The sequence below is a fragment of the Myotis daubentonii genome, chromosome 11 (assembly GCF_963259705.1).
Source record: "Myotis daubentonii chromosome 11, mMyoDau2.1, whole genome shotgun sequence".
In the NCBI taxonomy this organism is placed as follows: domain Eukaryota; kingdom Metazoa; phylum Chordata; class Mammalia; order Chiroptera; family Vespertilionidae; genus Myotis; species Myotis daubentonii.
Genome location: NC_081850.1, coordinates 79,741,675 through 79,768,165, shown reverse-complemented (window position 1 = coordinate 79,768,165; position 26,491 = coordinate 79,741,675). Strand labels below are relative to the sequence as shown.

Below are 26,491 nucleotides of genomic sequence, written 5' to 3'. Positions count from 1 at the left end.
CGCCTCCCCGGGCGGGGGTGACAGGCCCCCGGGGGGCGCAGAGGGCGGGGTGCGGACCCTCGGGCGGCGGGGCGGGGCGGGCGGCGGCGCCGGTCCCCGGGCGCGGGGAGAGGGTCCGGGTGGGCGCCGAATGAATGGAGGCTGCCTGCGGGCACCGAGGGCTCGCCGGCCTCGGGGTCCCCGCGGAGCGCGGCGGGGCGGGCGGGCCTGGCTGCGGGGCTGCTCGCGGGCGGCCCGTGACGGGGAAACAGTTACCTCCGCCGGCAGAGGTGATGCCTGCGAGCCAGCTATTTGCAGAGCCGCTCCTCGGCGCGCATCCATTCATTCGAGGAACTGGAGGGTGAAGGGCTGGCAGCGGGAGCTCGAGCGCTTCCTTTGTCCCGGAGGGAGTTCGCCCGCCGCGTTCGGGATGGGGGGGGGCGGGGAGAGGGGGTGCCTTGGCAGGGGGTGCGGTCCTCCCAGGACAGCAGCTCCCCCCGGTGCAGGTGCGCTGCCCTCTTCCCTCGCCACCAGGGAGGAGGCAGCCACTGCCACACGCCCATCTCTCAGATGGAGAGACTGAGGCCCAGGGGGTGGGGGCCACCTGCCTAAGGTCACCTCTGGGCTGGAACCGGGGCCTGCCTGCTTGCCAGACGGTGGGCCCCTCTTCGCTGATCGTCCCCCGACTCGCTCAGGGAGCTGCTACTGACCTCAGCTGGCCCGTCATTCTCCCCAGGCGATCAGCCGGCCCGGGTTCCTGCCCAGGTGCCGGTGGATGGGTGTGTGTGTGGTTTCGGGGGGCCGTGCCATGGCTTAGGCGCCCCGGCTTTGGTTTGGGATGGCAGGGTGGTGCATGCAGACATGCTGGTCTAGGTGGGGAAGCATTTGATATTTTTTATAAAAACTGACGAGTTTACTGCAGAAAGAAGTCCTGCTTAAAACCCTTCGCTGGATTTTTTTTTTTTTAATAGAAAGCATAGAAATAGCACTGAACTTGACACAGAGTGCTGTAAACAGTACTAAGGTAGAAGAACTCTCCCCCGAGGGACTTGGGTTTATAATTTTGGGATCAGTGTGGACTCATCTGCATTCCAGCGTGCTGGCAGAGTGGGCGGTAAATTTGAAGAAGGGCTGCTAAGCGGGACCTCCTGGGAGCTGGACTTAGTGAGCAGCCAGCTGTGGATCTTAAGTCGAACATTCCCGAGGAAACCCGCACATGCAAATGTGAAGACTGACTGAGGGCTGTGCGGGCAGGGCCACCTTTCGCAGCCACGCGTCAGGGAAAGGCTCCTCAGAAGCAGGGACAGATTCTCTGCTGTGGCCGGGAGCCGCGCCGTCTTCTCGCCCACCTGGGGGAACTGAGCGGGGCTTATGGAAGACGCACGTGGAGAGCAGCCTCTTGCTAAAGTGAGTGTCTCATCCAAAACCTCTTAGTCTCAGGCCTGGAGGGCGGTGAGGTCCGCTCGCTTCCCGTGCGTTTCCTGGCGTCAGAGCGACCTGGTGTGTCCCCGAAGTCCTGGTTAGGCCCCGAGGCGGCGACAAGCCTCCTTACTTGTGTGTGTGCAGTCGGAGCGGCTCAGGTCCTTGGACTCGGGTGCACTCTTCCTCGCTGGGGCAGGAGCCAGGACCCCCGCTCCCGCTCCCTGGTGTCATGCGACCCCTTCTGCACATGCCTGGTTTCATTTGTGAGATGAAACCTGACAGTCCCACTAGGACAGAGCCATGTGTGCCTGTCTGTGTGATGTTTCCAGAATAATACCGCTGCTGGAGAAGAGCTCTAAGTGCCCGGCAGAACCTGCACCCCGCACGGCAGGCCCCACCGCTCGGACCTGCGTGCTGTTGGTGAGGACGGCCGGAGGCATTTTCTGGGAGAAGTCGCAGGTGGTGCTGGTGTGTCCCGGAGGTGGGGGACCAAGGCCTTAGCTTCACTTTGGCTCTTTTTCTTTCAAGTGATACTCTACGGCTGAGGCATTTTTAAAAGCAGCTCCTAGCCTCTGGTGGGTGCAGTGGGTGGTTGTGGGCTCTGACTGATGGCGGGCTCGCTCTGAGAGCTCTGTCTTCGTCCACAGTCTGTCCGGGCACAGGTGCGCTCTTCGCTGGGGCCCAGGGCCGCAGTGGGCTGAAAGGCGCGCCTCCCGGGGTTCATTGCACATTCTTGGGTGCAGATGAGCCAAACACAGCAATGTATCAATCGCCACAAGCTTTCTAAAAGCCACAGCTTTCAGCTTTGAACAAGTCACTTCGCCTTCTGAGCCTCGGTTTCTTCATTTGTGAAATAGGAGTGGGATTGTAAGTTAGAGTGTTCCTACGTCTAAATTTCTGTGATTTAAGGTCTCCCAGGCCTTTAGTTAAACATTCTGACCTAGTTGATTGGATCAGAGTGCTCATGGCTTGATAATATCTCAGCAAATTGGTGACTTTTAGCCTGACCTGTTGGCTGGTGACCTGTTTATCTTTTCCTTTATGTCACATTGTTTTTGAAAGGTAATTTCCTTTAAGTTTCTCATATTACAAACCTCTCCTCGAGAGGTTAGTGTTGTGTGTCATGGCAGTAGCTGCAGCCATGAAAGAAAGGATACTCCACATTCAAACCTCTAGCTTTTTGCTTTAAATATATACATATACAGTAGTAGTAGTAGTAGTAGTGTGTGTGTGTGTGTGTGTGTAACTAGTATATACTCAAGCACTGAGTGTTTTCCCTTCAGTGTTTAATATGATGTAGTTTGCATGAAATACTCATTTCCCCCCTATTTTAAGTTGGTCTGAAAGAGGTCTACCACCAGCAATTTTCTGATTTACTTTTTAAGCCTGTAGTTATTAGAAGTTAGTAACTTAATGTTTAATGTCTCTTTTTGTGGGGAGAATAAAAAATTGTATATACTAGTATAGATATATTCATTCATTCTCAGGATCTTGCTATTTTTTTCTTGCGCATGGCTAACTTTTGTTCTATACAGGGAAGTAGCAAATGGTAACAATATTTTAAAAGATGGAATGAATTCAGATTGTCATCTAATGAGTAAAGTGCCTTAAAAACCACGGTTTGATCAAAAACAAGGCTTGGTAGCGACGGGCCTAGCACTCACAGGTCACTGTGTAAGGATAATGGTAGTAAAGACCACGAAGTATTTGAGTAACGAGGGACAAGTGTGCCCTTCTGTTGGGGATGGAAGACACAGTGGAGAGTGATGAGGAAGAACAAATGGAGTGACCTAGTGTCTGAGTCACTCAGACCGGCGGCTTGGAGGGGCTCACAGAGCACAGTAACAGACGCGAAGTGTGTCCATTTTAAGTTACTTTTATCAATGTGCTTTTATCAATGTTTGACATACAAGTTGTTGAATGGATAGATGCTGAGCCTTACGTATCCAGCAATACAGTATTGTTATAATAAAGTTTATATTGAGTGCTTATGAGCCAAACGTTGTGCTAAGCATTTTACAGTAAGACCCTATGAACTCTTCTCACAGCCTCAAGAGATGAGATGAGATGAGACCAGAGATGAAGGAACCGAGGTCTCAAGTCACACTCAGTGGCTGAGCTGGGGTTTAAAGCCTGTTGGTTGACTCCAGAGGCCCAACATTTAGTATTTCACTGTTACACTGCCTGAACTGCCCATCTCCTAAACTAACGCATACGTCAGTGATTCTTAATCTTTTTTTGGTGGGGAAAGAGGGGGCTCAGTTCCCCTCTAAAATCCAGAGAAGCTGTGGACCAAATATCCCTTCCCCACCACCAAGAACATTCGTAGAGATATGAAGTATTGGGTTTGGCTTCAGGAACTTCACAGACCCAGCTTGGAGCTCAGCCAATCACTCTAGATAGATTTTTGCTCTTAAAAATGGACTTGGGCTTTATTTAAAACAATCTATTTTTTTTTTTAACTAGTAGGTAGAAGAGGCCCAAGTCTTTTAGAGATGGGCCTATGTACTGCTTGCATTTCAAATCATCTTGTCAAACTTTCATATTGAAAGAGTCTTTACACCCCACAGGAGATTCATCTGTGGGTGCCACATTAAAAACCAGAAGTGGAGAACTCGGGTATATAACTTGATAATGCGTGTCAGGCACGGCGTTCAGGCTGTGCTGGTACCTTTAGCACCGAGAAGAATTCCTTTGGTTTTCCCCCCCAAGGTTTATGCACTATTTTTTTCCTTTGAACCTCAGAGTGTATATAAAATATACATTTAATGTTTCTTGCCTTCATCCTTCTTCTATTCCCTGGACCACTGGTTCTCCACCTTTACTGGGCATCAGAATCACCTGGAAGACCCCACTCCCTAAGTTTCTGACTCAGATCTGGGGCAAGGCCCAAGAATGGGCATTTCTGCCAGGTTCCCGCTGATGCTGATGTTGCTGATGTGAGGACCACCTGTGAGAACCACGGTCCTGGACTATCAGCCCTACCTGTTTATTCCTGGATATTTTTGTTTGCGTCCTCTGGGTTTGAAACCTAAAGAAACCTCACAGTTTGCTCATTGATTTTTAGGGGAAGCTCTGTATGGTGATTTTTTGATACACACATGATATCCATCTGGCCTGCATACTGTAGTATATAATTTTGTTCATGCTAACAAAAAGTCAAACATAAGACACATTATTTATAGAAGACTATACCTTACCAAGACTGAGCTCTGTCCCTGCAGGCGACCTTTGAAATAGGATACAAGCTTCGGCAAGTTGTCCGTCAAGCTCCCTGATGGCAAAATTCTGAATGGAGACTCCAGAGCGCTCCTGCCCCAGCTTGTATGACCTTGAGAAGGACTACCTCTGAGACCATTGAAGTCACACGTGACTGCAGGCTTTGGCAGGTCTCGCCGGCAGCTTTCACTTACACACGAGTAGTGTTTCCTACTCCCATCTCTGTCTTTCTGTGCCTTGGGAGGAAGAGGGGCTGGGAGCTGGTGTCTTGCCCTTTTGGGTGCATTTGTGCTGAAGGCCACTTGGTTCACTTGCTGGAATGTTCCCCTGGGGCGCCGCCTCACAGCCGCGCACGGTGGTATAATAGCGTCTCACTAGCAGCTTATCCTCGGCTGCACTGTTAACATACTAACTGTATTATTACTGTACCAGTGTAATATTTCTGCTTTACATCTGCTGCTCCTGTAATGGAATAGTCCATCTATGCCTGAACCTGTGTCTGAATTGCCTTTGAGTTTTTCCTAGTTAAAACCTGAGTATAGGAAACAAGTGTAGTGAAGAAATACCTGCTTTCATTTATACCCTTAGTTGTGTTTTGGGTTTGTTTTGGGGTAATTCTCACCTGAGGGTATTTTTCCACTGATTATTTTTAGAGAGAGTTGAAGGGAGGGGGAGAGACAGAGAGAAACATCGATGTGAGAGAGACATCAATTGGTTACCTCCCGCACGCACCCCGACCAGGGCCAGGGATCGAGCCTGCAATTGAAGTCCTGACTGGAATCGAACCCAGGACCCTTCCGTCCTTGGGCTGACACTCTACCCGCTGAGCCAGACTGGCTTGTTTGTTTATCACAGATGAGTGTGTGCAGAGTTATCTCAGGCGGATGCTCTGCAGTTGCCTATGGTGTGGGATGCACAGACTGGACTCCTGGGGGTAGAAGGCCACACGCAGCACCCGCTTCCCAAAGTCTGGATAGTCAGCTGATGTTCCAGATAAGATACTTTCTGAAGGCCTTGTCGGTACCTGCCACTAGTGTTCATGAAGGTCTGTGTGGATCTTAACTGCCTCACGGCCCGTCACGCATCTTGTCGAGGGCAGAGATATGTGACACGTGTGTACAGGTCCTGCTAATGACAGGTCCACATGGCAGGTACGCTGGAGTTAGTGTGTAATCCCAGGTGTCTAAGCCATCAGCCTGTGAACACCTACAATGTGAAAACAAATTGACCTACGTTCTTCTGTTTAGCCTCAAGATACTAAAGCCCAGAGCCCTCATCTTCTTCCTCGAACCTGCGTTTATTTTTGCCGAAAAGGCTGCTTGTGGAAGTGCAGTTACAATGTGGCTGTAGGTGAGAGCATCGCTTCAGACTATCGCAAGGGGAGGTCTCGATCTGGGGGCAAGTTTCTTTTTCATTTGGCTTTTGAAGCAAGAACATGGATTGACCCTGTTACACTCTGACAGGTGTTCCCATGCCCACCCCTCGGGGTGTGCACACCTTGGGCAGGGGTCTGCTCCCTTCCGCACGTCTCATCAGGGATTCGCAGGTCTCATCTCACTTCACTGACCAAGCGATTCTCCCCTATAGTCCCTCTATAGGGCAGGACTTTTTTTAAAAAAAATATTTTTTTACTGATTTCAGAGAGGAGGGGAGATAGAGATAGAAACATCAATAATGAGAGAGACTTATCGATCGGCTGCCTCCTGCACGCCCCACACTGGGGACCAAGCCCACAATCCGGGCATTGCATAGGTCGATGCTCAACCACTGAGCCACGCCAGCCTGGCTGTAGAGCAGGATTTAACTAAGTTAGAGAATAAACACACAAAATATCACTAACAGAGGAGGCCTTGTGACCTGCCAGCATCACAGTGATGCTGGTGATTGCCATTGCAGTTTTTAGCGTAGTGGGAAAGGCACTGAGGAGTCTTGTATTGGCATTGGACAAGAAGCCTGGTTTCCTGTGCCAGCACCTTTACCAGCTGGGCAGGCTGCGAGAGCTCATCGTATTGTATCTGAATCTTACCCTCAGCTACTGCTTTTCGGGTAAAAGGCCCAGCTAGGTGACTTGCAAGATGTCCTATGACTCCCTGGCTAATGAACGGCTGACCTCAGGGTTCTGAAGATGAGAGGCTCCTGTTTAATTCCAGCTCTTTCCCTAGTCGAGTGACTGGCCAGGCAAGCGCTCCCTGTCTGAAGGGCCAGTCTGCCCCAGCACTGCACACACGTGTGCATGTGCCACTGAGGACCACGGTGTTCATGCGTGGAGTGTGCTCCACGAGGAAGTCGAATGGCCTTGTCGTCTGGGCAGGAGATCCCCGTTGTTAGAGAGTCACTCAGTGGCCAGGATGGCACATTAGGGGCTTATTTCCGGCCTTTCCGCGCTCAGGGCAGTTAGGTGTGTAGTGTGTGGGGCTCAGCGTTCATGCTCTGAGGGCAGCCCTGGGAGGCCGACCAGAGACGCTGATACTTGCCTCGCGGCAGACGCTGGGATGGCCCCGGTGTCGTCGGTGGGCTGGGTGCTCGCCGTCCTCGTGGCGCTCCCAGTCAGCGGTCAGCCCGTGCCCGAACACGGTGTGAACAAGCTGGAATGCACGTGTTTCTATACTCACCAGAGGCCGGTGGGACGATTCGCGCCTGGGCGGGTCCCTAATGGCTGCCGGCTGGCCCCGCCCCCTGGTTGAACTCCCAGAGGAACTCCGGTGGAGGGGACGATTTGCATCCTACGCTTTTATTACATAGGATACTTGACAGATATTTAACATGAGATAATATGGGCAGGAAGTAGGCTAAAAGGGAAGACGAGAAATGGTAGCTCTTCCCAAGTATCTTATGCTTGTCAGGGAGAAGGTTCGATGAAGGCTGTGCTCTTGTGAAGGCAGAATTCAGCTCTATACCTTTAAGAATATTTTAACTCCGAGTCATTCAGTCAACAAGCACAGTAAATCATCACTTAACACCGTTGTTAGGTTCTGCGACTTTAAGCAAAGCTCCCTATACTGTAGCTAATTGATATAGACGAGTTGAGTTCCATAATGTCGAAGGAATAAAATGTAATTCGAGCACCTGCTGTGCCCGACCGACACCGTGGCAGCTGCTAGAGATGCGGTCCTTCCTGAATAGGCCACTTTCTCTCTCTCGATGTCACTTCCAGTCCAGTGAGGGAGGCACGCTCACAGCTAATTACACGGTGACACAGAAATGCGGCCACTGAGTTCGCAACGGACCCGACCTGGCCTGGGACTCGGGAGTGGCGGGAGGGAAGGCCCTGAGGAAGGGAGGTTTAAGCTGAGAGTTGAAAGGTGAAGACTTAGCTTGGGGGTCGGCAGGTCCTGAAATGGGGGTGTGTTTTGGCTGAGAGACTGAGAGGCTAGTGGGGGGAGGTGGTGAGTGCTGAGGCGATGCAGGCCCATGGAGGGCCTGGCGCTGTCCAGCCTTGGGGCCCCCAGAGTCACACCCGGTGCCACACTGTGCTCAGGGCGCCGGGACGCGTCGCCTCCAGTCGCTACTCGCCTGTGAGGAAGAGGCCATGGCTCTTCTCGCTGTGCATGTGGGGAGGTGAAGGTCAGACATCAGAGCCTGGGATGTGGAGCCAGAGGGCAGCCAGTGAAGGCAGAGCGTGACTGCAGCTCGGAACCCTCTGATGCTGCAGCGCCCCCACCATTCGCCGCTGTCCGTTCGTTTATCGCTCACACAGGCTGTTCCAGGCGGAGAGTGCAAGTTCCGCACAATCTAAAGAATTTCCCAGCAGCCAGCTGTTGGGAAATGCAGGCGGGGAGGGAGGCCCAGGGATTGTAAGTGTTCATTCCGGGGAGAGCAGACGGCCGCCTCTCAGGGCCGGAGTGGGGAGGAGGCGGAGCCAGGGGACCCTGGATTGCCTCTGGTTCACTGCGCTGTAGTTCATGTCCATATGTGTGTGTTTTCCTCCAGGGACCATGAGAGACGCCAGGCTGACAGCACTGGAAACCGAATTACCAATTGTCCTCAGAACAGGTAAGGCGTCAGCTCAGTCCACTGGCTCGGGGACAGAGGGCGCTGCTCCCTCCCTTCCTTTGTGCACCCCCTGAACCACGGGCATTCCCTACATGCCACATACAATTCTTCATTGCACTCGCTAGGTCTGTCCGCCCTGCGTAGCACCCTGCGCTGAGGTGCTCGAGGAATATTTGTATGAATTTAAAAAAGAGAGATGCTCCCTGGCTGGTGTTGCTCAGTGGTTAGAGCGACAGACTACACACTGAGGGTCTCGGATTCGATTCCAGGTCATGGGCACCTACCTAAGTTTTAGGTTCGATCCTCAGCCCCAGTCATGGTGTGCATGGGAGGCAACCAATCAATGTGTCTCTCTCACATCAATGTTTCTCTGTCTTCCCTCCCTCCCTTCACTCTCTAAAAATCAATGGAAAAAATACCCACCTGTGAAGATGAACAAAAACAACAACAACAAAAATAAAAATTAAAAGGAAAGATGTTCCAATCATGGGACTCATTCCAAGAGCTTATGATTGAGCTCCCGTGAGGGCTTTCTGGAATATCAGAAATCCTTAAACTTTGCTTACCTAAACGAAGAATCTCACACAATATTTATATATTTTTCTAGGAACTAGAAAAGATGGGTAAAATTTAGAATTTTAGAACCAAAGAGAAAAGCTGTTGCCACAAGTGTGCTCATGTGCTTTGGCTTCTGTAGAGCGTTTGGAAGGAGGAGGCTTCAGAAAGCAGGCGTTTATGCCCGCGTTATATTTGCGCACAGCAACAAGCTGGGTGTCCAGGCTGGTCAGCCTGGCTGCTGCCCGGCTGCTGGACGGGCGCCATCTTTGTTAGAACTGAGCTCCTGTCACTCTGTGCTGGGCTCCTCATTGGAGGACCGGCCCCGACAGGCGGTCTCAGTGCACAGAAGACAGCGTCTCCCAGGATGAGGCCAGGTAAGCAGCAATATCAGTGGAACAAAACCGAACTGCGGACAGGTTACTCTTAGGCCTGAGCGTCCTTGGTGATTTGCCTGCCGTAGAAGTGAGCGCCGGGCCAGGCGTGCTGTTAAGGGGTGACCTTCCGCGTGGGCCCCAGGTCTGCCCGGTGCCCCCCTGCCAGCGGTGCTCTTTGTGCAGGGCCTGTGCTGAGGTCTGGCTTCAGCCTCTCACTCAGTCCTCCAAGGAAGCAGCAACCGGCAGGCTGGGCTTAGCGTACTGATTTTTTTAATTTTAATTTTTAAAAATTTTTAAGTCTATTGGAGTAACATTGGTCAACACGAACATACAGGTTTCAGGCATCTTTACTTATAACTGTAATTTAATCCACCTCAGTCTGGTGACATTTGTGTCGCTTCTCAGTTTGAACTCTTCTGGGATGAGATCTTACCAGCTGTAAGGTTTCTGAGCCCTTTCAAATCGACTTCCTTTGTGATTCACCTGTAAGATGTATATTACAGGTGTGACCCAGCAACTTCCTGTTTCGTGATTTGCTATCAGAAATGCATTTAGACACTTTAGTTAAGTTTTCTGGCTAATGAACTTCTGACTCACAAAGAGCCAAATCAGTGACTGTTAACCAGGTTATAATTAAACAAGAGCGTAGATGGTAGTAGTTAATACTCGTGGTTTCTGGGATCGTTGTTACTCTAAATTCGCCATGCGACGCCATGCGAGGAGGAGTTAACCCTTTAGCACAGTGTTTCTCAAACAGGGCGTATGTATCACCCGGATAGGAACGACCTGGGTGCCTATTAAAGTGCAGGTTCCCGAGGCAGTAAGAGTGCAAGTGGCTGCAAATGACACGTCTGCTCATTGGCCTGGGAACTGGGCCAGCTGTGTTTGCCTTGCCACGTGACCTCGCAAACTCACTCGTCCTTTTTGAGTGTCCCTATTCTCATCTGAAAATAAGGGTGAGACCTGCTTAGCCCAGAGCGGCTGTGAGGGTCAGAGCCACACGCCGCTGACTGTCACATTGCAGGGCTTGGGGTTTGGAGTCAGGCAGATCAGGGCTCAGCGCGCAGGTCTTCCTTGGTTTGCCTCTTCCTGGCTCTGTGACCCCGAGCGAAAGGCCTAGCCCAGTGATGGCGAACCTGTGACACGTGTCAGAGGTGACACGCGAACTCATTTTTGGGGTTGATTTTTCTTTGTTAAATGGCATTTAAATATATAAAATAAATATCAAAAATATAAGTCTTTGTTTTACTATGGTTGCAGATACCAAAAAATTTCTATATGTGACACGGCACCAGAGTTAAGTTAGGGTTTTTCAAAATGCTGACACGCCGAGCTCAGAAGGTTCGCCATCACTGGGCCCTAACCTGTTGCTCTCCCTACGAAAGTGGGACCAAGACCACTCACATGGCTGCAGGAAAGGAGCATATTTGATGGTGTTGGTGGAAGGTGCGCAGCGCCTGTCGGACGCATGGTAGTGGTCATTACCTGGCTTTGGGAAACAGCTTTAGGGACCACAGTGGGAGACTTACATAGTGTGTGTACAGTGCGCTTGGTGAGTGAGCTGCTTTTCGTATGTACAGGTGGCGCAGCTGCTCCACTGCCGTAAAGAACTGAGCTTTTGCCCTGACCTGTTTGGCTCAGTGGATGGAGTGTTGGCCTGCAGACTGAGGGGTCCCCGGTTCGATTCTGGTCAGGGGCATGTACTTTGGTTACGAGCAAATCCCCAGTTGGGAGTGTGCAGGAGGCAGCTGATCGATGTTTCTCTCTCATCGATGTTTCTAGCTCTCTATCTCCCTTCCTCTCTGTAAAAAATCAATAAAATATATTTTAAAAAAACCAAAAAACTGAGCTTTCAAGGTGAAGTTTGCCCTGGTGCCGCTTTCCTGTAGCCAACAGCGTGAGGCGTGCACGCTCCAAATGGAGAAACGACCCCTGGTTCACACCCTGAGGACAGTACCTGTGTCCATGGGTTATATATATATATGCATACAAGTTCTTTGGCCGATCACTTCCCACCCAGCATTTTCTTCTTGACCATCGCTCCAGTGTCTGCTAGTAAAAGCTGCTACAGCCGAAACCGGTTTGGCTCAGTGGATAGAGCGTCGGCCTGCGGACTGAAAGGTCCCAGGTTCGATTCCGGTCAAAGGCATGTACCTGGGTTGCGGGCACATCCCCGGTGGGGGATGTGCAGGAGGCGGCTGGTTGATGTTTCTCTCTCATCGATGTTTCTGACTCTCTATCTCTCTCCCTTCCTCTCTGTAAAAAAATCAATAAAATATATTTAAAAAAAAAAAACAATAAAAAAAGAAAAAGAAAAAAAAAAAAAAAGCTGCTACAGCTGGTTAGGTCCTCAGCCCCTGAGGACAGTACCTGGGGACCTAACCAGCTGTACTAAATTTCAGACATTGGAGTGATAGTCAAGAATAAAATGCTGGGTGGGAAGTGATCAACCAAAGGATCCATGGACACAGACACGAGGGTGGTGAAGGCCTTGGCGGGGGGCTAGAAGGGGTCAATGGGCGAAAAACGGGGACATATGCAATGCTTTCAACAATAGAGATTAAATTTTTAAAAAATCAGAATTAAAAAAAGAAAATCCTATGCTGTTAGTTCCTTTTCTGCAAATAGTTCACCTACTTTTACACGCTGATTTGAAAAATAAACACTATCTTAGCCAAAAACCCAGGGCAGAAACAGCAGTAGGAATAACTCTGTTTGGTTCTTTTATGAAGTTGCTGTGACAGTCCGGCTGGCCGTGTGGTGTTTGGTTTCTCTGGCTGTAGAACTCTTCTCTGTGAGTTTGTCACAGGCAGGGGTAGTCTCACGCCCGCACTGCTCCCATAACAGCGTTCTGCACACTCTTCGAGGCATGGAACGCAGGCGCTGCTCTGCCTTCCAGGTAGTTTTTTGTGGGGAACATGAGACTGTTGGGTCACACTGTCGTCTTCCTTTTTCTCAGTCTGGTAGTGGCACCAATGAAGAGCCTCCAGCATCTGTAACGAACGTCCTGGACCCGGCACAGCACGTCTGTGAGAAAATGGCCCAACAAGCCAACCTCGGGGAGCTGCTCTCCATGCTGGACTCCCCCGTGCTGAGCGTGCGCGATGACGTCACGGCCATCTTTAAAGAGAACCTCAGTGCTGGTGAGCGAGGGCAGGTGGTTTCAGCTCGTCTGCCAGTCGGCAGAGAGCGACGTAGAGCGACCAGAACCCTGCGGCTCAGCTGTGCTTTCCCTTCTCAGGAGTCTTTACACACCAAGAGAGAGCTCCCGTGGGTGGAGCCACTCTAGGTGTGGGTCCAGCTTCTCCTTGCAGAACATTCAAATGTGCACACAGACACAGACGCGAGAATCCCATCGTGAGCCCCACGCACCCAGCACCCAAGTTTCTGCTGTTCTTTTTTTAAAATATACTTTTTATTGATTTCAAATTAGAGGAAGGGACAGGGAGAGAGAGAGAGAAAGAGAGAGAGAGAAACATCAATGATGGGAGAGAATCATTGATTGGCCGCCTCCTGCACGCCCCACACTGGGGATCAAGCCCCAAACTTGAGCATATGCCCTGAACGGGAATTAAACCGTGACCTCCTGGTTCTGTTCATAGGTCGACGCTCAACCACTGAGCCACACCGGCAGGGCAAAATGAATTAGCTTTTGTAATTAAAAAAAGTAATAAAAAAGAAGCTAGCATTTCATGTGCTTATATGGCTATTTAGGCCAATAAACTTGGTGTTGTCTTACAGTTAGACCTAAGTGAATGTAGTGAAGCAGAGGTAGAGTGCTTCGTACGACTTTGGGTAACGTGTAGAGAAACATTTTCTGGATTTTGTGACAGGCAGCGAGTTGAGGTAAATTTAGAATGTCAAAGGAAGTGACTCTGAGAACCCCTCTTCTTTCTTTAGACCGGGGGCCGATGCTTGTGAACACCTTGGTGGACTATTACCTGGAAACCAGTTCTCAGCAAGTATTGCACATCCTGACTACCTTGCAAGAGCCACACGATAAGGTACTGCAGGGGCAGCGTGGAGCGTGGGAGATGTTCTCCCGAGATGGGTGCCAGTCCTCCGCACCCGTGTGCAGGCTCCGGAGCTCCCCTCCCCCCAACCTCTGCCGCCACGGGGCCTCGTTCCCAGGTGTCGCCATACGTAAAAGTCACCCGCAGGACCTGTGTCTCCGGAAAAGTTTACAAAATGAAATAAATTCCAGAGGCTTTTTAAGATCTTGCTGTTTAAAAAAATCCTGGAATCCCAATACTAGAATGGTACAGGGCCACTTCAGTTCATAAAGTGCGCCTTGTTGAACCCGGGCTTTGAGTTGGGTTTTTCAGCTTCTAATTAATCTGGGGAAATCTTAAGTGCAAACTAACGGGACTGATGGACGAGTCCAGCTTCCCAGCGCTGGGAGGGCCCTTACGTGTTGCTTTTGCTTTATGTTGGCCGGCGGTGGACAGCTGGCAGAGCACCGTGACGGCAGACTGGGGCATCTTGCGGTCGGAGAGAATAGGAAGACCGTGCCGTCTTGTTCTTTCACTCTGGGCTGAGTTTTAACTTCCGCTCCTACCTGATCTATATTTGGGGCCAAACCCGGCGGCCGGGCTCCTGTGGCAGTGAGTGAGCTTCCAGCAGGGCCCTCACAGCTTCAGCACCGCGGGCGGGGGCCTTGGTGATGGTAAGAGGTGGCCTGTTGGTGCCTCAGAAGGAGGGCCTCCCTGCCTCCCCCGCAGACCTGTGTCATGGGACCCTTTTTCAGGAAGTGCAGGCTGTCCTCTCAGGCCAGATGGGACAGTGTTTTGTTTGCCAACATGGTTTAAATCTTGAACTTGACCTCTTTACCTGTGTGTACATGTATCCGAGGGTCTCCCTTGGTTCCCTTGCCCCCCCCGCCCCCCAGCTTTACTGAGATACGTTTCCCTGTTCTCTCACACTTCCAGCATCTCTTGGACAAAATGAATGAATATGTGGGCAAAGCCACCTCTCGGTTATCCACGCTCTCGTTACTGGGGCACGCCATCCGGCTGCAGCCGCCCTGGAAGCATAAGCTCTCTCAAGCACCTCTCTTGCCTTCTCTGCTAAAATGTCTCAAGGTACGACGTGTGTAAGAACGCAAGCGAAATGGCGTGTCGTTTCTGAAATGTTGGGTCCCTTCCAGGAAGCGCGCTATTGTAAGCTGAGAGTTTGGAAACTCCAGGCGTTGGGGGTTTCTCCGAGTGCAGAGTTGGGCTGAGTCGTTCTCAGGGCATCACTGATGTCCAGTAGCTTTTGCCCAAGCAGATACGGTGATGTTTCAGCAGGTTGGTTCTCTTTCCCAAGCCTCTCCGATGCCGTCCTTGGCGAGCCTTCCCTCAGGTGAAAATATGCCGGCTCGTCTTTGGGAACCCCGTTCCCAAGCACCTTTTAGCTAACGGAGTGCGGGCTCGCAGGCCCGTCGCCATGGACACGTGGCTGCCACGCTCCCACCGGTGCTGCTGGCCGCTCTCTGCTCTGGCGCTGCCTGCAGTGTTCCTGCGCAGAGGGTCCCCCTAAATAGAGCCTGATGGGTGGAGTGCGGCAGGGGCTCGCTGGGCCACGCAGGGCTCTCTGTTCCAGTTCCTGGACTTGTTTCCGGCGGTGAAGTAGGAAACGTGGTTAATGTGAAGTGCTCGCTCCTCCCAGAGACATGATAGTAGCGGAGTGTTTACCGCGGGCTCGTCTGGCACAGCACCTGCAGAGGGGCTTGTGACTCTGCCAGTGGGGGGACTAGCGGCTTTAGGGTCCCTGAAGGTGGGTCCCAAGGAGTCACATTGACAGGGTGTCATAAAAACATACGTGTGGTATTGGGGGAAAATAGGAATAGTTTTACCAACTTAGTAAATTTTTAAATCTTCACCCAAGGATGTTTTTATTGATTTTTAGAGAGAAAGGAAGAGAGATGGAGAGAGAGAAAAACATTGATTGGTTGCCTCTCGTACATGCCCTGTTGGAGCCCCAATAGGGTATTGAACCCGCAACCTAGGCATGTGCCCTGATCGAGAGTCAAACAAAACTTTCTGGTGTATGGGACGATGCTTCAACCCATCAGCCCCCTGACCAGGGCAATAACTTAATTTTTTAAGCTGTTGGCTGATGAGGTTATAATCCAGTTTTGAGGCACCCTATTTAATTCAGAGTCCAAAACTACTCATCTTTTCCAAAAAGGTAAGCCTTGGCAATTACTCTTGGGCTGTTACCCAAGCCTTCAGTTAGGATGTTGTATGATGAGGGTTCATCCTTTTTACCGGAACTCATACCTTCTCCTGACAGCATTTTATACTCTTACCAGTAGATGGCTGCCATCACAAAAGGGGCGGGCTTGATGTGAAAACTAAGTATATTTAAAACTTCCTTTCCAGACGGATAGATTTCTTTTTAAATAGGAATACTGAGTGTCTTAGCCTCCACGGCAGTCTTGGTTACTATCTTGTTGCTTAAATCTGAATTCCAGTCACTTGGCAAACAGCCTTGATGTGGTCACGGGCCAGGTGCTCAGTACCCATTGGCAGCGGTGTCTTTATGAGCCCACAGTGAAGGACTCGCTGTGCAGGTTGTAGACAGGGTCAGAGGTCACCATATCGCCTTTTATTTGCTGGTTTCTAAATACTGTGAAGGTGAGCCGTAAGGACTCCTGGTAGTCCTATGCTTATTTCTTCTTAAGTTATACTTTGTTGTGATCCTTTGAAAAAGTGTATGACTGTCAGTGTGGAGTGGTTTTTTAATTGGCTGTAAAAGGTAAGCATTTTAGGATTTAGTTGCATGAACAAAAACAGCTGCATTTCTCTGTTCTGTTAAAGAGTAGCCTCTCCTGCTTCCAGATCCTGCTCCCAAGTCCTCGGGCTTGAGGAGTGGGCATCGCCCACCCAGGTTCAGCTCCTCTGGGCTGGGGGTGCCTGGTTCCGGCACCAGCTCCTGCAGCCGGGCCGGCCCTCAGCATCTCCTGTGGAGTCGCTGTAGTGCTGTCCCTCCAAGCCCTGAGGGCCTTAGGGGCGGGGCTGAGTCTGAGCGAAGCTCTCACTGGGCCCCGTGGCGTGCAGTCCTGCGCCTGACAGGTGTTTCTTCTTCGCAGGTGGACACTGATGTCATCGTCCTCACGACCGGCGTCCTGGTGTTGATAACCATGCTGCCCATGATCCCCCAGGCAGGCAAGCAGCACCTCCACGACTTCTTTGACATCTTTGGCCGCCTTTCGTCGTGGTGCCTAAAGAAACCAGGTAAAGACTCCTGCGTACCTGCAGGGGGTGAGCGGTAAGGGAAGATGTGTCGACTTCTGTAGCTGGCGTGGGTGTTGTCACCAGCCAGACGAGGAAGTAGCTGGGGGTGTCCGCTGCCGGCAGAACCAGATGCTGTGCGATGCCTTTCTTCCATTGACTTAAAAGGGTTCCACCTCTGACAAGCGGAGTGGCAGGAGGTAAAGCTCCCTGCCTTTCGGTGACCCCTGCCAGAGCGGGACATTCTAGCCTCAGTGCGCTGGTCTGACAGGACACAGGCCCTGGCCCTGTTCCCGTGTGTGTGGGAGGAGGGAGGGCACTGCACGTCCCACCCGCGTTCTCGTTCCACATGCAGTGGACTTGGGAACCTCGGCAGGCAGCCCGCTGTCAGGGCGCCTCCAGCTGTGAGCACGAGGTGCACCCTGAGGATGAGCCCTGCGGCTCCGGCACAGCCCTGGGCCCGGGAGGGAGTCGCCTCGGCGGCAGGGTGGGCTGCTCGCTCAGGAGGCCTCTCTGTCCACGTGGGCTTGCGGCTCCCAGCGGCCCAGGCAGGGCTAGGTTAACTACGTTTTCCTCCTTCCACTCTCAGCTCTGGTAAAGCGAATGTCAGGACTAGCTGAGGCTACTGCTGATTTTAAAAGGTTCTCACACATTTGGTCACATGTTTAAGCCTTGCTGGGCACCACGCGCAGTGCGAGGCACTGAGGACAGAGGGAGCCCGGCAGGGGCAGGAGGATGAGCAGTGTTGGGCCAGCAACTGTCCCAAAGGCGGCTCGGTGTGGGGAGGCGCCTGGGGTCCCTTTGGAGGGATGACTGGAGAGGAGGCAGAGTTAGCTCAGCCAGACCTGAGGGTCCCTCCACGTGGAGGGCATGTATCCAGGGGCCATAGGGAGCCACCGATGGATTTCCAGGGGCGCTGGCGTGCTCCCACTGCGTTGTAGAAAGCCACTCTCACTCTCGGGGGGCAAAGGGGAGGGTCCGTGAGCAAGGAGTCAGGCGGCAGCTTCAGGCTCGTGTCTGCCGGGCCCACGTCAGCTTTGTGTCTGGCTGAGGCTCCTGGACACGCTCCTTTCCAGGCCACGTGGCGGAAATCTACCTGGTCCATCTCCACGCCAGCGTCTATGCCCTCTTCCATCGCCTCTACGGGATGTACCCTTGCAACTTCGTCTCCTTCCTCCGCTCCCACTACAGCATGAAGGAGAACATGGAGACCTTTGAGGAAGTGGTCAAGGTAAAGGACAGCCGTCAGCCAGGCGGCACTTACTCCTTTTTATTAAATGCTGGAGGGGAATTCTGAAAAGATAACCCTTCCCCCAGCCCAGGACCCCACTCCAGGGCTGAGCAACCGCAGGCTGCCCTCTGCCTTGATGGGCTTGCCTGTCGTGCGCTGTGTGGCCCTGTGACGGGCCCTTCCCTTCACACGGTGTCCAAGCCCCCTCCCCGCAGCGTGCATCAGTACTCGCTCTTTTTACTGTCAAATACTGTCCTGGTGCGTGGCGATAGTTAAGCCTTCCATTTGTCACCCGGACCCTTCCAGCCAATGATGGAGCATGTGCGGATTCACCCGGAACTGGTGACCGGATCCAAGGACCATGAACTGGACCCCCGGAGGTATGGCACCCCCTGGACAGTCCTCAGCTCTCTGGCGAGACTGCAGTGGGAAGGGGGGACGTGCGCTTGAGAGGTCACTGGGGAGTATGGGTTCTTCTGCTCGTGGAGGCAGTCCCTGGAAAGGACTCGTGCGTCTGAAACGCCCCGAGCAACAGGAAATGGAAATCCCACGGCAGCGCAGAGGCTGCTGCAGTGCCCCGGGGGCGTGTGGCCGCAGCCAGTGGGCTGGGGGAAGTCGGAGGGAGGAGGCTGGGCCCCTGGGTCCTTCCTTCTGCTCCGCCAGGCGCTCCCTTCCTCCGTGGAGAAACAGCCTGCACAGTTCCTGATTGGAGGATACAGGCATGCGGAGGGCCAGGACCAAAAGCGGGGAACGGGGTGGAACTCTGCTTCCCGAGCTATGAGAAGCTCCTCTCCCTCCACGCCTTTCCCCGCCGGCAGCCAGGCCTGTGCCCAGGCCGGTGATGCCAGTCCTCAGTCACCTTAAAGCAGCTCCCTGTGAGGTCTCCAGAGAAGCACAGGATGTGTGTGCAGCGCGTAGTAACACGAGCAGACTTGCAGGTCGGGGTCCTTCTCCCTCGGCAGTCGGGAGGTGTGTCCGGTGCCCCTGCTCCCAGCGCTGCTGTGGACACAGGGCCTCTGGCCTCTCACCCTCTGTGTCGGTGGGTGTTCTCGGGGCCTGTGGAGTCTTTGCTTTGTTTCCTGGGATTTCCTAGTGCTGTCCCTCGGTGAGTCTGTTCTCATTGTTCGGTCTGGGAGCTCTGTAGGTTCTAGGAAACGCTCTATTTATGCGTGATTTCCTTGCCTCCATCGTCTCTGTCTTTTCCTATGACTCCTGGCATTGAAATTGGGACCCCAACACGGTTCTCTGCTCTTTCCCACTCGCCTGTTTCTGCTCCGCTCTCTTGTTTTATTCCCTGAAGACGTCCTAGCGTTGGTTTTTAATCCTTCTGTTAGAGTCTTTGCTCCCACCATGTTCTTGATACCTGAGAGCTGTTTCCGTTCCTCGAATGCCCTTTTTTATAGTGGCCTGTTTTTGTTTTTTAATTTTTAAAGTAATTCTGTATTGTTGAATGTATTACATATGTCCCCCTTTTCCCCCATTGGCCCTCTCCAGCGGCCCCCCCCCCCCCCCGTTTTTGTTTTTGGATGCAATCTCTCATGTCTGTGAGAATGTGGAGAGTTGGGTTTTAGGAGGTTGTACAATTGGATGTGTGTGTTCAGTCTATTAACTTGGAAGCCTCCTGGGTCGATTTATAGAGCCTCCCTCACCTCGATAGGCAGGGGTTATCTGGCTTTTGAAGAAAGCTCTAACTCAGAAGGTAAGACACCAAGGTGAAGAGGAGCTAGAAGCAGTGAGCAGACAGAAGCAGCAGGAAATGTCAGTAGTGGCCACGAGGAAGGGAACAGTCCCACTAAAGAAAGACGCCTCAAAAAGGAAACAAATCCAGAGGACACATGCAGTGACAGCGGGAAGGTAAAGCCGTGCTGTCCCAGGGAGCAGAGTCAGAGGGCGGAGAGGCGCAGCCGGGAGGAGGATGGGAAACAGACCGTCCGCCCAGGAGCCCAGCGGCCAGCACGGAGCTTTAGACAGAGGGACAGCTTGGTGGGGGACAAACTGTGAAAGAAATGATAGAAGAAAATTTCCCACGCAAGTACAAGTAATACAAGAGAATCCGGTCATTGAAAGACGTGCATTTCAGATCAGAGGAACCTCGTGTTCAGCTTAATCGATGTGAAATTTCATGACACCAGAGATAAACCTTTTAGAGAAAAACGAAGCAAAACAGTAAGGCTCAGAAATCAGAATGGCGTTCGCTTCTGGAACACCTTCAAACCCGAGGGAAAGGGTTTCTTCCCGGCCAGATTGCCTGTTGGGTGTGAGACGTTCTCAGATATGCAAGGACCCGCATGTGCCCCCATAGACCCTTCCGCTGAGCACTGAGCACGGGTTTCAGCAGAATGCAGGCGAAGTCCGGGGGCTGGCAGGGATTTCTCAACACTACGCTGACTAAACTGTCACATTGCATTGACTCTAAGATGCCACTGACCAACAGGATGTACTTTATTTCTTAAGCACACCCGAGAAGGAAAGAATCCCAAATACACCACATGTGACTGGTTAGCCTGTGCTTCCCAGTTTCAGAGAGATTACAATTGAAAAGTCCCTTTAAGAATCAAGAAGTTACTGTAAGTGCATCTGTTACTGTGTTAAAATAAAACATGCCTGCGACATGCACTTCATTGTCTTCTCTGAGGTCAGTCTCTGTGTGCGCATGTGTCCTGACGCTCGCTCTCACGTAATCACTTTGCAGCCGCTGAGAGTGTGGGGAGGAGACTACCTCCCCTGCCACAGGCGTCACAGGCTGCCCCCAAGACCCTCACCTGCTCCTGACCAAGAGGCTGCGTGGGGACCCCAAGGCCCTGCCTGTAGGGCAGCTGCCTGAGGCCTCAAGCCCGGCTCTGTCCTGTGTGTGATACCACAGTCCCCCCATCTCAGCGATGCTGGGCGGTCTGGAACCATTGCGTAGGGAGGATGTTTTCCAGGGGAGCCGTGGTGCGGCTAGTGCTGCTGGGCTGTTCTTTGTAAGCTTCGGAACACAGAGGGGGACTCGTTACTTAGAAACACGGAGAGCAAAACGATGTGGCCCCCAAGGAGGACCGTTATACCTGAGCAAGAAAACGCGTTAGCTATTCCACTTAGTGCATTTGGCAAACACTGACGAAGTAAGAGAAGGAAAGGAACACACTCATGTCTTGTTCTTCTCATTTGAATTATTAGTGGGAGCATATCCGTTTATGTATCTCTGTGTAGTTTTGTTTGCTTGTTTTTTAATATATTTTCATTGATTTCAGAGAGGAAGGGAGAGGGGGAGAGAGAGACACACATCAGTGATGAGAGAATCATTGATCGGCTGCCTCCTGCACACCCCCTACTGGGGATCGAGCCTGCAACCCAGGCATGTGCCCTTGATCAGAATCGAACCCGGGACCCCTCAGTCTGCAGTCCAACGCTCTATCCACTGAGCGTTTTGTTTCCTTTACTCCTGTAAGATTATATCCTGAGCATTTGCTGTCACTTAATCTTTGAAAGCATGATTTGTAAAGCCAACTTTAGTAAGGTATAATTTAGATACAATAAAGTTCATCAGTTTTGTTAAGTTTTGACAAAAAAGTCTCAATCGCAGTAGAAGAATGTTCCCTTGCCCAGGAAGCCCCTTCCAGCCGGCCCGCCCTCTTGGCGGCTGCGGACCTGCTGACAGGGTGACAGTCTTTCCCCTGCTGAGTCTCTGGCTGGACTTCGGGTTGCTTCCTCCCTTCTTCCCACCGCGGGCTGAGCTGTGCTGTGCTGTGCTGAGCGCGGTGCACTTCGCCACGTGTGTCTCTTTCCCTGGGCCGTGCTCTTCGCAGAACTGTGGCTCCCAGATCAGCACCCTTAGACGCGTCTTTACATTTCCTTGTGGGCTTTCGCTAGGGTTGAGACTTCTGCGCCATGTTTGCGCTGAGGATGGTTTAGAACCCCAACACTTTGATAAGTGGCCTTAGGTCATGCTCGGCTACCTGGCAGTTTCCAGGCCTCCCTGACCTTTGGTTACCTTCGTTCCAAAGGAGATTTTCCCTGGTGACTGCTCTGCATAGTTGGTGTTGTGTTTTGAGGCCAGGCCTAGTCTTTTGTTGATGAAATTTTTCTTTCAGTTTAGCGCCTGGTAATTGATATAACCACGTTCAATGGGGAGGATATCGGTTTGTGAAATGAATGCCTAATTTCTGATCAGTACTTCATGGGCTGGTGTGTTTCTGCCTTGTTCTTTGCTAATCACGGGTCAGTGGCTGGCTGGAGTTAGCGCTCTTATGTATTTGATTAATTAAATGGATTACAGCTTGCATTTCTTGACTTTCTTTGCCTTTTACAGGTGGAAGAAGTTAGAAACCCATGATGTTGTAATCGAGTGTGCCAAAATCTCTCTGGACCCTACAGAAGCCTCGTATGAAGATGGCTATTCTGTGTCCCACCAAAACTCAGCCCGCCTTCCCCCTCGTTCAGCTGACGTCACCGCAAGCCCTTATGTGGACACACAGAATAGCTTTGGTAGGAGGGACTCTGGTACTTCTCTGCCTCCCACTTTGGCCCTAGAAAACATTGTTGATTTTTGTTGACTTTATTTTTCTTTTCCTGGAACAGTGATGGCGAGCCTATGACACGCATGTCAGAGGTGACACACGAACTCATTTTTTTGGTTGATTTTTCTTTGTTAAATGGCATTTAAATATATAAAATAAATATCAAAAATATAAGATTTTGTTTTACTGTGGTTGCAAATATCAAAAAATTTCTATATGCGACACGGCACCAGAGTTAAGTTAGGGTTTTTCAAAATGCGGACACGCCGAGCTCACAAGGTTCGCCATCACTGGCCTAGAAGACAACTTAGGTCAGCTCCTAGGAGCAGTTTCCCAAATATTAAAACTTAGAATTTGCCTCCGTTTCTGCTGATTAATTCCTCCTTCAAGTGTAATTTAGGCCCATGTCCTTGGTCTCCTGCCTGATCATGTGCCAGCAGACTTGCTGTGTCTGCGATGCCTAACAAGGAAAATGGGTTTAAGTATGTGACTTCTAGGCTCCTGTGCGTAAGGGAGTCTTCCTGCTTCTCCGACACTGGTGAGGCCCTCTGGGCCGCCGCACTGACGTGTGCCCGAGTGCACGGTGTGGAACTGGGTCGCTGCAGAGTCCAGGTTGCTCGGCAGGCAGCCCACCGAGGCACCGTCCGGCCTCGCCTTCTCAGGTTTTCCTGCAGGCCCTCCTGCACTCATTCCCAGAGAGCACTGTGGGGTGTTCCTTGCCCCCCAGGATGTCAGGGCCCTCAGATTCTCTTTAAATGCAGAGAACTGAATATTGGAAGTTGAGAAGACGTATTTTTTAAACAAATTTAATTTGAGAGAGAGACACTGATGCATCATCCCGCTATCCATGCATTCATTGGTTGCTTCTTGTATGTGCCCTGACTGGGGACCAACCCCCCGTTGGTGGACACAGTGGTGCTCCAACCAGCTGAGCCACCCAGCGAGGGCGAGGTGACCAGAGCGTTTTGTCAGAATAGCCAGGCCACACACCGAGGCGGTGCGCTCTTTCCCTTTCGTTGCAGGGAGCGTGACTTCCACCCCTCACTCCGTGTCCCGGCCGATGTCCAGCACGCCAGGGCAGCTACCTCCGCCTCTGAGTTCCCCTGCGCCGCGGCTGTCAGCTGAGGCCCCGCAAGTACGTCCCAGAGCGCGCCTGCTGCTTCTCTGCTCGCTGCTGGCGCTGGCCACTGGCATCGGGCTTTAGCCTGTGGTCTGGGAAAATCTCACTGCTCATTTCAGAAAGTTATTTTTAAGGATGGGTTACATTAGCAAAACCCACTTGGGTTTCTCTTAGAGTCTAGACTTACAAATGCACGTGTCCCTTGATAGCGCTTTAATGAGGTGCCTCTTTCTAGTTTGAAGTGGCCACCGCCCAGGGTCGTACACGTTGGGCGAGCGGTCCTTGCTCATCCCGACATGCTTACTGACTTCCAGGCTACTCTCTGGAGCCCATCTCTCATGTGCGGCATGGCCACGCCGCCCACCTCTCCTGGAAACGTGCCGCCTGACTGCCCCCAGCCCTACAGTAAAGCCTTCGGCGCCCCCGGTATGTCCGCCTCGGGGGGTTTGGTTGGTGGGGGTGGGCCTGCCCTTTATGGCCAGGAACAGCCTCAGGTCTGACGGTGTTTGGGGACTGGCAGCAGTGAACCTCGGGGGCTTCCGGAACATGTAGAGGGAACCTAACACAAGACTGGCCTGGAGCCCCACCGTGAGCTCCAGCAGCTTTCCTCACTGGGACAGGCCGCCCGGAACGTGGCAGCTCAGCAGTCGGGCCCAGTGACTGCGTTCTGCCCTTGTCTCTGAGCAGGTGGAAAAGGAACTCCCTCGGGAACCCCGGCGACCTCTCCTCCGCCCGCCCCGCTCTGCCACTCGGATGACTGCGTGCACGTCCCACTCCCCCCGCCCACCGCCGCACCCCCCCGGAAGGTATGCTCGGGTCGCCCTCTCCCCAGCACTGTGGCGCCTGCTCACTCACTTTGTGAAGCCTGTCGTGCCAGATAGAGGTCCCCCCTAAAGTGTGGTGGCTTTAATCAGACAGCTGACAGGGAGCAGCCAGCAGCTCTCCAAGCGGGGCAGCTGACTCGGCCTGGCCCCTTCCTGGAACCCGTGGGGTCAGAGGTGCTGGCGCAGTGACACTGAGCTGTCCTTTGCCCCTTGACTGCGTGGAACTCCTGCTGTAGGAAACGGTGGTGAGCGCCTGGCCCCTCAGTGTGAAGGGCCCACCTGTCCTGGCAGGCATTACAGTTTCTTCCTGGACTGGTTTCTCTGTTTAAAAGAAAAGAAAAACAAGCAAAAAAACTAACTTAAGAATATTCTGTGGGAAGCAGTGAAAGTCGTTCGTTTATCAAATCCTGGCCTTTGGGAACATGATTGTGTAACTCTCCGTGGCGGCAGAGGATGTGCACGTGCGCACTGCTCACACCAGGTGGCGTGACCTCCGGCTCCTGCGAGGTCAGGCCGAGAGCTGCCCAGCCGCCTTTCCGCCCGAGGCTCTGGTTTTGTTGACGAGCTGGCTGGCGCTGGTCTTCAGACCCGAGTGTGGCCAGCAGTTAGTTTGTTCAGTGATGCACTGAGCCTGTCTCTTCAAGATAAACAACGATAAAATTCAGCTCTCAGGTGAAACTGGAATATTAAAACACTGGCACGCGCGCCCACAAGCTGGATAGCTTCCCCTAGTCTCTCAGGTGAGATTGAAGGTCTCGGGAAGCTTGGTTAGTCCTTTGCGTTGTCAGCATTGAATAGTGAATCGTTTCAACATGACTCGGTGAGCCAGTCTCTGCCAGATGCCCAGAGGACGATGCTACAGCCTCATGCGTGGTGAAGGCGCTTTCGTGCACATGCCAGGCAGGCGGTGGTAACACGCACGTGGAGCGTGAACGGCCATGGCTTCAGGTTTCACACCGTAAATAACCCTAAGAAGTAACCCTTGTCAGGTGTGGCTGCGACATCAAGGATGTGACCGCAGTCTGTTAACATCGTTAACTTCTCACCACTGCTTGTCCGGAGTCCCAGCCTTTTCCTCACATGTTTAGCCAGAACCGTAGGCAGCAGCCGGAAGGCAGAGGCGGCGGGAGCGCCCAGCTGCTTCCCTGCAGGGATCCGAGCAGCTGCAGGAATGGACAGCAGCTCTGCTAGCCTCACCCGTTCCTTCTTGTTTTAAGTGAATTAATGAATATTCTTAAAACTTCCCTTTTAATTCCTAATCCAGTAACTTTCAAGAGATATAACATAACCACGCAGTAAACAAAAGGTCCTGGGATTCGCAACAGTTTTTAAGAACATCCAGGCGTCCGAGACGAAACAGTTTGCTAATCTGACAGCGCAGATACTTGGGGTGTTTCTCTTACGTCCGGGGACGGGTGCTCAGCCTCGCCGAGTGATGTAAACGTGCCCATCTTTTCAGGAGGAGAGAACAGATCCGGCCCGGCCCTGCCTGCACAGACAGCACCATCTTCCCAACGACCGCGGTCTAGGTACCGTCTCCTCTTGTTGGGTTCCGTGTGGGAACGGGACATTCTGGAACGCTGCAAACCACTGAGCCTGGAGACACCAAAGCCAACCTGACAGTAACGCACAGCCCTCGCGCGAGTGCCGTTGAGTGCGCGTGCGGAGCTGCCAGCCTGTGGTTCTGCCTGTTCTCTGAGCGTTAGGGACGGAGGTTTCCTTCCTGTGGGGCTGGTGTTGGGGCCCGTCAGTGAGATGTGGCAGTGCTGGAGCTCTGCCGCCCCGAGAGCCTCCCAGCCTGTCCGTCCAGCAGGAGTTCCGGCACCTCCGTGATGGGAAGCGTTTCGGTTCCAGTGGTTTCCTGCGTGTTTCTCTGACTCAGGTTGTCTGTTTCTAGAAGAACTTCCTGGCGGCAAAGGTGCTGTCACTCTCAGTGACCTTCCAGGGTTCCTGGGCGGCCTGGCCTCCGAAGAAGACAGCGTTGAGAAGGACAACGAAGAAGGTAACGTCCGGGCGCCGGGGCCCGGGGAGGTGGCGAGAGGGTAAGACGCTGAA

General features: G+C 52.4%; 1 protein-coding gene across 8 annotated transcripts in view; it reads left to right on the top strand.

Annotated features, from left to right (window-relative positions):
* Positions 1-26,491, top strand: part of TSC1 (TSC complex subunit 1) — a 38,542-nt gene that overhangs the window by 554 nt on the left and 11,497 nt on the right. For 5 of the 8 annotated variants that reach the window (XR_009447756.1, XM_059658389.1, XM_059658390.1 and 2 more), the window contains exons 2-14: positions 8,551-8,613; positions 12,505-12,688; positions 13,446-13,549; positions 14,474-14,626; positions 16,621-16,765; positions 17,839-17,993; positions 18,300-18,373; positions 22,285-22,460; positions 23,515-23,627; positions 23,927-24,038; positions 24,300-24,418; positions 25,896-25,965; positions 26,334-26,438. Coding sequence is in view for 7 of the 8 variants with exons in the window: in XM_059658389.1 (XP_059514372.1) it covers positions 12,583-12,688; positions 13,446-13,549; positions 14,474-14,626; positions 16,621-16,765; positions 17,839-17,993; positions 18,300-18,373; positions 22,285-22,460; positions 23,515-23,627; positions 23,927-24,038; positions 24,300-24,418; positions 25,896-25,965; positions 26,334-26,438 (1,432 nt within the window). In the remaining variant the exon portion in view is untranslated. The remainder of the gene's footprint in view (positions 1-8,550; positions 8,614-12,504; positions 12,689-13,445; positions 13,550-14,473; positions 14,627-16,620; positions 16,766-17,838; positions 17,994-18,299; positions 18,374-22,284; positions 22,461-23,514; positions 23,628-23,926; positions 24,039-24,299; positions 24,419-25,895; positions 25,966-26,333; positions 26,439-26,491) is intronic. The other 3 variants (XM_059658392.1, XM_059658391.1, XM_059658393.1) reach the window with 2 other exon arrangements.